Source organism: Oncorhynchus nerka, linkage group LG25 (assembly GCF_034236695.1).
Source record: "Oncorhynchus nerka isolate Pitt River linkage group LG25, Oner_Uvic_2.0, whole genome shotgun sequence".
NCBI lineage: Eukaryota > Metazoa > Chordata > Actinopteri > Salmoniformes > Salmonidae > Oncorhynchus > Oncorhynchus nerka.
In genome coordinates, this window is record NC_088420.1 from 36,766,438 (window position 1) to 36,781,341 (window position 14,904).

Genomic DNA, 14,904 nt, shown 5'->3' on the forward strand with positions numbered 1-14,904 from the left:
GAGACAAAAGTAGGGAATGAGAGAGGAAGGGAAATACAAGAGATTCAATGGAGACAGCAGGAGAGAAGGAAAGTGGCAAGTGAGAGTACAATTTTTTATATCAAGAAAATAAAGAAATGGAATAAATTAACTGAGCAAACTAGAAACCTTTCAATATATAAGTTTAAACATTATTTAAAAACAATTTAAATATAGTATATAGAAATGTTGTGGGACTATAGTAGATGAAGAATCAATATTTTTTTAGATTGAGTATTTATTGGGTCATTATGCTAGTGTATTATGTATGTTTGTAATAGTGTGTTATATGTGAAAGTGTGTTTGTTATTATAAATTGTATTTTAATGTTAAGGACTCTTGGAAGATTAGTCCAAATGGGGACTAAAAGAGATCCTAATAAAATAAAATAAAATCAAAATGAAGAGTGAGAAATACGGGACATAGAGGACAAAAGAAAGGGAGAGAAAATAAAAGGGAGAAACGTAAAAGGCTGGATAAACTTAGTCTCTGGTCCATGTTAATGCTGCAGGAAAAGGGTGGTAAGAGGATTGAGTAAGGAGTGGAGGAGGACAGGGAGAGAGGGAGGAGAGGAAGAGAGAGGTGGATGGCAGCGCTGTGTGGTGCTCTGTGGAGTGGAGAACGGCAGTATTCCTTGGAGTGTGTGGGGAGAGGCTGACCCTTAGAGACACACAGCAGACTGCACTTCAGCTGTCAGAGAGAGAGAGGGGGGGGGGGGGTAGCTAATGCTAGAGAGATATTTCTTCTCATTAGCCGGGGTCAAAAGTCAGCCATGAGCAGGAGAAGGAATGATTGACACACACACATTCTGGTATGTATCCTCTGTTCTGAGCAGTGGAAACAGTTCACACTAGTAAGAACAGTTGTTTGGATAACCCCTGCCTGTTCAGTGAGGAGAGAGAGAGAGAACGAAAGAGAGATCACGAGAAAGAGAGAGAGAACATAGAACAGAGCAGAGACCACACGTCCGGCACGAGTCTCCCTTTCCTCTCTGCCTCTACTGCGTCTCCTGGGCAAGCAGCCAGAAAGACACTGCCTCCGTTGGATCCTGAAAGAAAACAAGCTGAGGATACCGCAGCGCTGCCTTGGACAGAAGGACAAAATTTACGGCAAGACTTTGGAAGGATTAGCAGCAGTATATGTTTTCCTTCATTTGCTCAGACAGAAAGAAGATACAACATTCCTATCACAAGAAGGACAAGAGGTACTGTACAGACAAACAGAGTCGGACAGACAGATGGAGAACAGCAGTGGTCATGCAGCCGTGACTGTAACAGCTGGAGTGCTCTCTCCCTCGCCTGAAACAGTTGCTTTTAAGAGCTGCATTCCTCACACCCTCTCATTCAGAAACTAGTAGTCGTATAGGATCTTCCCTCATAAAGAGTGACACAAGACTGCAGTAGTCCCTACAGAACAGTACAGGCTTTAGGAGTGCAGTTGAAGGACACAGTGGATTGTGAGTTACCTGTGGTCAGAGACTGGATTACTGCCTTTTCATACAGAGGATAGTTGGAGGATGATACTGCATATCTGATTCAATATAACAGACCCTGGTCATAGAACCTGGACTCCCCCGGTTGGATATTTCCTACTCTTCCCTTGGACTTAAGTGTTGATTCACTCTGGATTGGCTTACTCCCTGCTTAGTGACCGTGTGTGTGTGTTTGTGTGTGTGTGACTGATTGTGTGTCTGTGTATCAGGATGGAGTGTGTGAGGAGTGTGTTTCTGATGATGTGTGTTTTCCTGTGGAGCTCAGCACACTCAGCCCAGAGTGTCTACCCCAGGATACGACTCTCCCATAAAGGTAGGCATCAGGCACTGGAGTGAGTGTAGACATTGGCTAAGCATCAGCATTAATGACATATCCATGCATTATACACTAAAGCCCTAACTAGTCAAAGCATGCTTTATGGAAACAAACATTCTTGTTCCAGCTACATTATAGTACATTGAGAATCAGACAGGTGTGTCAGTGAAAATATGACATGTAGACACCTCTACACAACCCCTGAACTTTCCGACAGAGTCATTTTCCAATTGCTCCATGACATCCATTTGCCGTGGGGACGAGCTGATCAATAGTGCATATTGATTGGAACAAATTATAGAGAGTTGGAAAACATGATGCAACCTGCAGAAATAAGGTCACGCTCTCCTCAATTGCTCATGTGTGCCCCTATACAGTAACAGTAAAAAACGTTTTGACACACCTACTCATTCAAGGGCTTTTCTTTATTTTGACTATTTACTACATTATAGAATAATAGTGAAGACATCAAAACTATGAAATAACACATATGGAATCATGTAGTAACCAAAAAACTGTTAAACAAATCAAACTATATTTTATATTTGAGATTCTTCAAAGTAGCCACCCTTTGCCTTGATGACAGCTTTGCACACTCTTGGCTTTCTCTCAACCAGTTTCACCTGGAATGCTTTTCTAACAGTCTTGAAGGAGTTCCCACATATGCTGAGCACTTGTTGGCTGCTTTTATTTCACTTTGCAGCCCACCTCATCCCAAACCTTCTCAATTGGGTTGAGGTCGGGTGATTGTGGAGGCCAGATCATCTGATGCAGCACTCCATCACTCTCCTTCTTGGTCAAATAGCCTTTACACAACCTGGAGGTGTGTTGGGTCATTGTCCTGTTGAAAAACAAATGATAGTCCCACAATGTGCAAACATGTTGGGATGGCATATCACTGCAGAATGCTACGGTAGCCATGATGGTTAAGTGTGCCTTGAATTCGAAATAAATCACTGACAGTGTCACCAGCAAAGCACCGCCACACCATCACACCTCCTCCTCAGTGCTTCACAGTGGGAACCACACATGCAGAGATCACAGTGGGAACCACACATGCAGAGATCATCCTTTCACCTACTCCGTATCTCACAAAGATACAGCGGTTAGAACCAAAAATCTCAAATTTGGACTCATCAGACCAAAGGAGAAATTTCCACCAGTCTAATGTTCATTGCTCGTATTTCTTGGCCCAAGCAAGTCTTTTCTTATTATTGGTGTCCTTTAGTAGTGGTTTCTTTGCAGCAATTCAACCATGAAGGCCTGGTTCACACAGTCTACTCTGAACAGTTGATGTTGAGATGTGTCTGTTGTGAAGTATTTTTTGGGGCTGCAATTTCTGAGGCTGGTAACTCTAATAAACGTATCCTCTGCAGCAGAGGTAACTCTGTGTTATCATAGCGCTTGATGGTTTTCGCGACTGCACTTGAAGTAACTTTAAAAAATCTTGAAATGTTCCGCATTAACTGACCTTCATGTCTTAAAGTAATGATGGACTGTCGTTTCTCTTTGCTTATTTGAGCTGTTCTTGCCATAATATGGACGTGGTCTTTTACCAAATAGGGCTATCTTCTGTATACCACCCCTACCTTGTCACAACAGAACTGATTGGCTAAATCATTAAGAAGGAAAGAAATTCCACAAATGAACCTTTAACAAGGCACACCTGTTATTTTAAATGCATTCCAGGTGACTACCTCATGAAGCTGGTTGAGAGAATGCCAACAGTGTGCAATGCTGTCATCAAGGCAAAGGGTGTCTACTTTAAATAATCCCAAATATGAAATGTATTTTTATTTGTTTAACACTTTTTTAGTTACTCCATGATTCATGATGTGTTATTTCATAGTTTTGATGTCTTCACTATTATTCTACAATGTAGAAAATAGTCCAAATAAAGAAAAACCCTTGAATGAGTAAGTGTGTCCAAACTTTTGACTGATACTGTGTAGAGTATCGTTATCTACTGTTATCTAAGACCTACACAGTCTCTGCTGTGAGAAACTGTCAATGAGTATAAAGATGACTCAATGTCAGAGTTTTTAACCTCAGATATGGCATAGTGAAGATTGTTTAGTGAAGTGTGTGTTTTCTCCCTGACTGTCTTGGGTGCATGTTAGAGTGTTTTTTTTGTTCTTCTTGTTGTTGAATAGAGAATTGTTTATTTCCTCAGACCACAGTGGTTGGCATTCCACAATGTGGCTTTCTCTACTGTTACACCGGTGGGTTGAGAGATGGGAATACTCCTGAGGGTATAGTGGTGTGTATGCACTGGTGCGTGTGTTTGCATGTGTGTGTCCATTGTGTGTGTGTGTTTTCTCGTCTGTTTATTTAAATAGTATATTTTAGGGATTATGAGGCTCTGACTTTGTAGTAAACACATCTCTTCTCTCTCCACAGTTACTTTAAATTCTATAGCAACAGTAACACAGATAATTCTACATAAAAAAGGTGTCGGCCATGGTTGAGAGTACGTGTGGAATTTTTATGGTCAATAAATTGTATATGTGTAAGGGGCAGAGGCATGGAACAGGAATGAACAGTGTGGTATATCCACATGGCACCCTGCTATGAGGACTCACTGTGCCTGGCTATGGCTTGTCTTTAACAGCAATATTTTCCCTCATCACCACGCTGGTTTAGATAAATTCTCACATCGAATTACCTTAATATATAGATGGAGGCAGGAGAAGGAAAGGGAATGGAGAGAGGAGGAAATGAGAGGTAGAAAGTTCATGAATAATTTAAGAAGAGAGAGATGAGGCCGGGAGGCAGGGAAGGAAAGAGAGAAGAGCGAGTGAAGAAATTGAGAGAAACAGAAAGGAGAACAACAGGGAGGGAGAGAGTAGAGTTGTTTGGTTAGTGGAGCATGATAGGCAAGTATATTGACAGAGACCCTTGCTGTGTGTTGGGCTTTGCTGATGTGTTCAATCATAAACGCCACAGCAATAACAGTAATAACCCACTGGGCACACCATGTCATTTGAACGTTGATACAATGGGTAACGTGGGTAATATTTGGTTGAGATGTTGATCATTGAGATTTCAACCTTTATTCACCCACTCAAAAAGACAGCCTACAGTTATTTTATTTTGGTACTATAGTTGATTATTATACTTGAGGATTAATCAACTACATTTAAATATTGGTGTGAGGTTAAGAACACATTATGATCGGATTTTCCCAAAACGCACCATGAATTCAACGGATATTAACACCAATCCATGAAGTGTGTTAAGTAGATGTTTAGAAGTAGTTGCCATTGTGATGTAGGCTTCTTTACATTAAATAAGGATAATAGCCTGAGTCAAGAATAGGAAAAACAAACTGTATCAACCAGAATGCTCTTGAAAAGCACCCCGATACATTTCTACTCATGCTGCAAAATGTATCTTCCAGATTTAGGGTTTATACTACTGTTGGCTATTGTCATTCTGTGTATCACAATTAGAGCAGTAACTTGGAACAACATTGGGTAAACCTTTGTCCATGTAAAAACTGTGTCGAAGTCAAGAATGGTTGAAATAAAACATGTATTGCATCACAAAATAGATTTACCATGAAAAAACATAAATAAAAAAGCCCCAAAATGGATTTCTGTCAGAGGCTTCGGAACAGGCTTTCATGCTTTTTATTTTCATCCCCTTACCCATTGGCCCTCCCACTGCCCCCCTTGCGGTCGGGTGTATATTTCAGGCAGGTTAACATCGGCTGTAGTATTCCTGCCTCTGTAGTCTTTGATTCGCCAAGACTCACATCTGCTGTAAAGGGGGGAAACAAATATTATCTAGAGAAGATATTGAAATGTGGTAAAATGTCATGATTTTGATTCCCCTGTACCTACAATGACGCTGCAAAGGTTGGAGTCCTCAAAGGCCCCTTCCCTTAGTTTGCTTTCATATTCATCATTGACATGAGGCCATTTGTCTGGTTTCAGTCTAGAACACAATATAGGTTCTTCACAAGCAACACACCATGACCTAATTTAAAATTGTAACAAATATGTAACAGTTTACTAGTGCATTACTCTCTTTTTAACATTTTAACATCCAGTACTTTATGGCAATATGTCATTCAATTCATACCATTGAAACATTTAATTTCTCACCATGTATTTTCAAAAATGGTTCTCCATTAGCTTCTCTTCAATCTTTAGTAAATCTTCCTCCGTTTCGTTCAGGTTCAAATGTAATTCCTCAACCGGACTAGGGCGACTGTCTCTAATAAGAGGTCACGGATCTCACAAAGGAGATATATGCCTCTTGAAAGTCTGAAACAAGGTAGTTTTACATTTGTTCACTTCCAAGTATAAACAGCTTAATTTTAATATCATTAAAAATGGTTTAAAAAGAAATGTGTCATACTTGCTTCTGGCGTAGGAAAAGGGTCTGATCCTTTGCAATGCTTTGGTGAGGGGGATCTCTCATCTGAAGAGGCAGAAGCAGAGTCTCGCACATGACCATCCCTGGAGCATGAAAGCTCAACACTTTCTGCAATAAAATATTGGACATCATGGCAATTCTTGGTAAAATTAGAATGCCTTCCCCAAATACATCAGTCAAGAATGAGAAATAGGAGTTGCCTTAAGTTGTGAAGGATCCTCTCACTATAATCACTTGGTGGCTTGTGCTGCATTTTAGTTTGCCATTTCTCTATCCCCACACTTGGTGGCTTGTGTGGTGTTTTAGTTTGCCATTTCCCCTCACCACCAATACTTGGTGGCTTGCAGGGGCTTTAGCCTTTTGCTTCTTAGTGGTACTGGCTTTCTGGTGTGTCGGAGCAGATTTTAGTTGGGGCTTGGGTTGGCCTACAAAAATAACACATGCAAGTGTAACATAACGTCCAGCATATTTCTACATTCATTTGTAAGGCAAACTAAACACAATCTAATTTTACCAAACTTTTATTAACCAACGTTTAAAATGGAGAGTTTCACACTTGCGTCTGTCACAGGAAAATGGTCTGATCCTTTGCAGCGATTTGGTGAGGGTGATTCCACAATTAAGTCAGAAAGAGACCATGCCCTAATGCTCCAGGGTTAAGCCATGTGAGAGACAAAGATAATTTGCTGTAAGAAAAGATTGGACAACATCATGCCAATTGTTTTTAAAATTAGAATAGCTTTCTGAGACAAAATGATCAAGTGTAAGGAGTTGGCTTAAATTGTGAAGATTGGTCCTCACCGTCATTACTTGGTGGCTTGTGCTGTATTTTAGCCTTTTGCTTCTTGGTAGCAGTGGCACAGGTTCTGGTTCTTCAGGGCACATTTTGATGGGGGCTTGGGTAGGCCTTTCCCTGAAAATAAACATGCAAGTGTAAAATACCATCCGGACTTTTTCTACAAACATTTGTCATGGTTTTTTTTTAAAGTGGAAGACTTAAAAAGTAAACCTAAACCCATTACCAAACATTAAAGCAAAATTCTACAACAGAATAGGGGCTTGGGTGTTAACCTCCCAAGCCCCTACCCCCTAGCCTGGTGATCCAGATGGATGCCAGCTCAGTTTCACCTTTGTTTCACTACACTAACAATGGTGAAAAATGGAGTGATTCTGTCTGGGTTGAGGCTACCTTCACACACGCTTGTAGATTTGAAAGGATCAGTTAAAGTAATGCTGTAAAATGTCCTCCCAGTCAATAAAAAGGCAAGACGGTTGTTCAGTGGTTAGGGTTTAGGGACAAGGGGCTGATTAGTAATCAGCATTGCAGGCTACTATACTTACGTACTGTAACTTGGAGGAAGTAGTTGCGGGTGGTGGGATTCTAAACACAACAGAATAAAAAGATACAGAATAAAAACAGATACAGAATGAAAACCATGCCAAGCAAATTGAATTTACACAAACTGTCAAATTGTGTTAAAACATAACCATTACAAATAATTGTAATGTACTTATCTTTCTGTTTCTCTTGGAGATCTCCACTTCACTGGCTTTGGGGATTGACATCTTCACATTGCTGTTTTGATTCTGAATGGTGGGGTGAGGTTTCAAACTCACTCTTGCACAGTCATTTTTAACAACCAGCAGTTTTCACTTGTTGCATTTTTAAGTATAATGCATCTTCCATTTACCCAATGTCAGTTTTATCCTCAGAAGCTGGAATGACTTCCATTTAAGAGAATGTGTGGACCAATCATTTATTACTTTGTCATATTTATTTTGGGGCCACCACACAGTTTGGTCTTTGATCCAGTACTCTGCAATAACATCTACTTCCTTCTAATTTTCCATCAACACAGCATTATGGCCCACATCCTCTGAGATTAGAACCTGGGGAAATACAGACAATATAATAGAAAGTACTGACACTAAAAACCATGACAATGTATAACGCAAGGAGGCCAAGATGCAAAAACAATATAATTAATTGAATCCATGCTTGAAATAATACAAAAAAGGAATGGCGCATTTATGTATGTTTTGGTCTCATACCTTCATCCGTGCTGTACAAACAAATTAAGAAGACACATACTTAAGTCACACCTGCTGTGCTTAACAGGCGCAACAGGTACAAGCAGATAGTGGATTAGAGACTTGCGAATGGGGAGTCAATGCATATTAACGAGGACTATAATATAAGAGTATCTAAAATGGACAATTTAAATGTCACATATAATCTATTGCTTCTGATATTGTAATGTGGCCCAGACGGTTGTCTCTTTCCTTTTATATGTGACATTTATCACTAGCCACTTTATACAATGCCACTTAATATAACGTTTACATACCCTACATTACTCATCTCATATACTGTATATACTGTACTCCATACCATCTACTGCATCTTGCCTATGCCGTTCTGTACCATCACTCATTCATATATCTTTATGTACATATTCTTCATCCCTTTACACTTGTGTGTAAAAGGTAGCTGTTGGGAAATTGTTAGGTTAGATTACTCGTTGGTTATTACTGCATTGTCGGAACTAGAAGCACAAGCATTTCTCTACACTCGCATTGACATCTGCTAACCATGTGCACGTGACACATTTATTGGGAGGGGATTTGATTTGATTTGTCTGTTTTTGATACTCTTATATATAGTCCTCGTTTATATGCATTGACTCCCGATTCACCAGCCTCTAATCCACTATCTGCTTGCACCTGTTGCAACTGTTACACACAGGTGTGAGATATATATCTTAGAGATATACACTACCAGTCAAAAGTTTTAGATCACCTACTCATTCAAAGGTTATTTATTTTTACTATTGTCTACATTGTAGATTAATTGTGAAGACATCAAAACTATGAAATAACACACATGGAATTATGTAGTAAATAAAAAAAGTGTTAAACAAATCTAAATATATTTTATATTTGAGATTCTCCAAATAGCCACCCTTTGCCTTGATGACAGCTTTGTACACTTTTGGCATTCCCTCAACCAGTTTAACCTGGAATGCTTTTCCAACAGTCTTAAAGGACTCCCCACATATGTTGAGTACTTGTTGGCTGGTTTTTCTTCACTCTGCGGTCTGAATCATCCCAAACCTTCTCAATTGGGTTGACGTCGGGGGATTGTGGAGACCAGGTCATCTGATGGAGCACTGCATCGCTCTTCTCCTTGGTAAAATAGCCCTTACACAGCCTGGAGGTGTGTTGGGTCATTGTCCTGTTGAAAAACAAATGATAGTCCCACAAAGCGCAAACCAGATGGGATGGTGTATTGCTGCAGAATGCTGTGGTAGCCATGCTGGTTAAGTGTACCTTGAAATCTAAATAAATCACAGACAAGGCGGTTGGAACCAAAAATCTCCAATTTGGACAATTTTCTAATGTCCATTACTCCTGTTTCTTGGCCAAAGCATGTCTCATCTTACTATTATCCTCCATGCATCACAGTGGGAACCACTCATGCGGAAATCATCCGTTCACCTATCTCAAATTTGGACTCATCAGACCAAGGACAGATTTCCACCAGTCTAATGTCCATTGCTTGTGTTTCTTGGCCCAAGCAAGTCTCTTCTTCTTATTGGTGTCCATTAGTAGTGATTTCTTTAACAGCAATTCGATCATGAAGGCCTGATTCACGCAGTCTCCTCTGAACAGTTGATGTTGAGATGTGTCTGTTACTTCAACTCTGTGAAGCTTTTATTTGGGCTGCAAATTCTGAGGCTGGTAACTCTACTGAACATATTCTCTGCAGCAGAGGTAACTCTGGGTCTTCCATTCCTGTGGCGTTCCTCATGAGAGCCAGTTTTATCATAGCGCTTGATGATTTTTGTGACTGCACTTGAAGAGACTTTAAAAGTTCTTGACATTTTCATTATTGACTGACCTTTGTGTCATGGACTGTCATTTCTCTTTGCTTATTTGAGCTGTTCTTGCCAAATATCGACTTGGTCTTTTACCAAATAGGCAATCTTCTGTATACCCCCCCTTGTCACAACACAACTGATTGGCTCAAAGGAAAGAAATTCCACAAATTAACTTTTAACAAGGCACACCTGTAAATTGAAATGCATTCCAGGTGACTTCCTCATGAAGCTGGCTGAGATAATGCCAAGAGTGTACATAGCTGTCATCAAGGCAAAGTTTGGCTATTTGAAGAAACTCAAACATAAAATATATTTGATTTGTTTAACACTTTTTTGGTTACTACATGATTCCATATGTGTTATTTCATAGTTGTCATTTCTTCACTATTATTCTACACTGTAGATAATTGTCAATATAAAGAAAAACCCTTGAATGTTTGCTTTTTCACATTGTTTGTAACTTATTTTGTGCATAATGTTGCTACAATCTCTTTTGATCGAAAATATATGTATTATGTTGTTTTTTACCGAGTTGTGGCTGAGCGATGACGCGAATAATATAGAGCTGGTTGGGTTTTCCGTGCATCGCAGGACATAAAAGCAGGCAAACTTAAATCCATTTCATCTAATTTCTACCAGCATGTCACGTACAAACAAAACTCTAGACCACCTTTACTCCACACACAGAGACGCATACAAAGCTCTCTCTCTGTCATGACTTCCACCGAAGTTGGTTCCTCTCCTTGTTCGGGCGGCGTTCGGCAGTCGGCGTCACCGGTCTTCTAGCCATCGTCGATCCACTTTTCATTTTCCAATAGTTTTGTCTTGTTTTCCTACACACCTGGTTTTCATTTCCCTCATTAATTGATGTGTGTTTAACCCTCTGTTCCCCCCCATGTCTTTGTGTGAAATTGTTTGTTGTAAGTGCTTGTCGGGTTTTGTCGGGTTTTGTACCCATGTTGGTTATTTCTTTATGCTGTTGGTTTTGAAATTAAACTGCTCCAGGCTATTACCTAGTTCTGCTCTCTTCCGTCTGACTTCCCTGCCACCAGTTACGCAGCCCTTACACCCTCGCCCTCCATTTGGCAAATCTTACCATAATTCCATCCTTTTGATTCCTTCTTACAGCAAAAACGAAAGCAGATATTACCAGTGACTCGTTCAATATGGAAGTGGTCAGATGATGTGGATGCTACGCTACATGACTGGTTATCTAGCACAAACTGGAATATGTTACGCGATTCAGCCAATGGCATTGAAGAAAATACCTCAGTCACCGGCTTAAAAATAAGTTAATTGACAACGTCGTCCCCACAGTGACTGTACGGACATATTCCAACCTGAATCCATGGATTACCGGCAACAGTGGCACCGAGCTAAAGGCTAGAGCTGCCCTCAGTCAAACCTTCAAACAGACAAAGTTTCAATACAGGACTAACATTGGACCCTACTACACCGGCTCTGATGCTCGTTGGATGTGGCAGGGCTTGCAAACTATTACGGACTACAAAGGGAAACACTGCCAAGTTGCCAAGTTACGCGAGCCTACCAGACGAGGTGAAAACCTTTTATGCTCGCTTTGAGGCAAGCAACACTGAAGCACGCACGAGAGCACAATCTGTTCCAGACGACTGTGTGATCACGCTCTCCTTAGCCGATGTGTGCAAGTCCTTTAAACAGGTCAACATTCACAATTCCTCGGGCCAGAGGAATTACCAGGATGTGTACTCAAAGCATGCGTCCAACTGGCAAGTGTCTTCACTGACATTTTCAACCTTTCCCTGTCTGTAATACCTACATGTTTCAAGCAGACCACTATAGTCCCTATGCCCAAGAAAGTGAAGGTAACCTGCCTAAATGATTACCGCCCCGTAGCACTCTCGGCGGTAGCCATGAAGGGCTTTGAAAGGCTGGTTATGGCTCACATCAACACCATCATCACGGAAACCCTAGATCCAATCCAATTTGTATACCGCCCCACAGATGACGCAATCTCAATCACAGTTCACACTACCCTTTCCCACCTGGACAAAGGAACACCTATGTGAGAATGCTGTTCATTGACTACAGCTCAGTGTTCAACACCATAGTGCCCACAATGCTCATCACTAAACTAAGGACCCTGGGACTAAAAACCTCCCTCACAACTGGATCCTGGACTTCCTGATGTGCAGCCCCCAGGTGGTAAGGGTAGGCAACAACACATCTGCCATGCTGATCCTAAACACTGGGGTACCTCAGGGTGCTTGCTTAGTCCCCTCCTGTACTCCCTGTTCGCCCACGACTGGGCGGCAAAAATAACTCCAACACCATTGTTATGTTTGCTGACAACACAAACGTGGTAGGCCTGATCACCGACAACGACGAGACAGCCTGTAGGGAGGAGGTCACCTGGCAGTGTGGTGCCAGGACAACAACCTCTCCCTCAAAGTGAGCAAGACAAAGGAGCTGATCGTGGACTACAGGAAAAGGCGGGCCGAACAGGCCCCCATTCACATCGATGGGGCTGTAGTGGAGCGGGTCGAGAGTTTCAAGTTCCCTGGTGTCCACAGCACCAACAAACTATCATGATCCAAACACACCAAGAGGAGACTGAAAAGATTTAGCATGGGTCCCCAGATCCTCAAAAAGTTATACAGCTGCACCACTGAGAGCATACTGACCGGTTGCATCACAGCCTGGTATGGCAACTGCTCGACATCTAACCGTAAGGCGCTACAGAGGGGAGTGCATAAGGCCCAGTACGTCACTGGAGCCAAGCTTTCCTGCCATCCAGGACCTATATACTAGGTGGTGTCAGAGGAAGGCCCAAACAATTGTCAATGACTCATGGCAAGCAGTACCAGAGCACCAAGTATAGGACCAAAAAGGCTCCTTAAAAGCTTCTACCCCAAGCCATAAGACTGCTGAACAATTAATCAAATGGCCACCCAGACTTTTTACATTGATCCCCCCCCGTACCCTTTGTTTTTACACTGCTGCTGCTCACTGTTTATTATCTATGCATAGTCACTTTACAGCTATACAGTGGGGAGAACAAGTACTTGATACACCGATTGTAAAGCTGCGGGTGTCGTGGGTGTGGAGTCAGACGCAGGAGACAGAGAGTGCAATGCTGTGCGTCTTTAATTGCACCAACGCACCACAGGGTACTCACAATAGTAACGACCCCAAACACAGGGAATGAAAATGTACAACGGAAAAGTCACGACCAGGCACAAACACGTACCTCTACAACAGAGCCGAAGGTTACACTGAAATAATCCCGCACAACAACCAGGCGGGCCGGCTGTCTAATAAAGACAAACTAATCATACCTAAACAGGTGCTACCAATAAACATACAAGGAGGGGGAGGAAAGACAATCAGTGGCAGCTAATAGGCCGGTGATGACGACCGCCGAGCGCCACTCGTGACACCGATTTTGCAAGTTTTCCTACTGACAAAGCATGTAAAGGTCTGTAATTTGTATCATAGGTACACTTCAACTCTGAGAGACGGAAACTAAAACAAACATCACATTGTATGATTTTTAAGTCATTAATTTGCATTTTATTGCATGCAATAGGTATTTGATCACCTACCAACCAGTAAGAATTCCGGCTCTCACAGACCTGTTTTTCTTTAACCACCTCTTGTAACTACCCATCCCGGATCCGGGAGCGCTGTCATCAACTGACACTGATTAGAATAACGCAACGGACATAAATATTACTAGAAAATATTCATATTCATGAAATCACAAGGGAAATATATTGAAACACAGCTTAGCTTTTTGTTAATCACCCTGTCATCTCAGATTTTGAAAATATGGTTTACAGCCAAAGCAAGACAAGCATTTGTGTAAGTTTATTGATAGCCTAGCATAGCATTATGCCTAACTAGCAGCAGGCAACCTGTTCACGAAAATCAGAAAAGCAATCAAATTAAATCGTTTACCTTTGATGAGCTTCGGATGTTTTCACTCACAAGACTCCCAGTTAGATAGCAAATGTTCCTTTTTTCCAAAAATATTATTTTTGTAGCCGAAATACCTCCGTTAGTTCTTCACGTTTGGCTGAGAATTCGATGGGAAATTGCGGTCATAACAACAACAAATATTCCAAATTAGCTCCATAATATCGACAGAAACATGGCAAACGTTGTTTATAATCAATCCTTAAGGTGTTTTTCAAATATCTATTCGATAATATATCAACCGGGACAGGTGGCTTCTTTAGTAGGAAAGAGAGAAACAATGGCCGCATTTGAGAGACACTCTGAGAGACTCCAGCTGACCACTGATGCAATGTTGACGTTCAGGCTCATTTTTCAAAATAAAAGCCTGAAACTATGTATTGTGACACTAGACACATTAGGGAAGCCATAGAAAAAGGAATCTGGTTGATATCTCATTCACTGCTCAATAGGGACGCATAGGAACGCAAAGCTTTCTAAATAAGAGTCCCTTCCTGATTGGATTTTCTCAGGCTTTCGCCTGCAATATCAGTTCTGTTATACTCACAGACAATATTTTTACAGTTTTGGAAACTTTAGAGTGTTTTCTATCCTAAGGTGTCAATTATATGCATATTCTAGCATCTTGTCCTGACAAAATAGCCCGTTTACTTTGGGAACGTTATTTTTCCAAAAATAAAAATAGTGCCCCCTAGATTCAACAGGTTTTAAGAAGCCCTCCTGTTCTCCACTCATTACTTGTATTAACTGCACCTGTTTGAACTCTTTACCCGTATAAAAGACACCTGTCCACACACTCAATCAAACAGACTCCAACCTCTCCACAATGGTCAAGACCAGACAGCTGTGTAAGGACA

General features: G+C 41.2%; 1 protein-coding gene across 1 annotated transcript in view; it reads left to right on the top strand.

Moving 5' to 3' along the window:
* The first annotated feature begins 781 nt into the window (after window positions 1–781).
* LOC115109461 (semaphorin-3E-like) overlaps window positions 782–14,904 on the top strand; it is a 58,296-nt gene continuing 44,173 nt past the window's right edge. Inside the window, exon 1 of the mRNA XM_065009763.1 lies at window positions 782–1,823. Within this exon, the coding sequence (XP_064865835.1) occupies window positions 1,721–1,823 (103 nt within the window). The 5' untranslated portion in view covers window positions 782–1,720. The remainder of the gene's footprint in view (window positions 1,824–14,904) is intronic.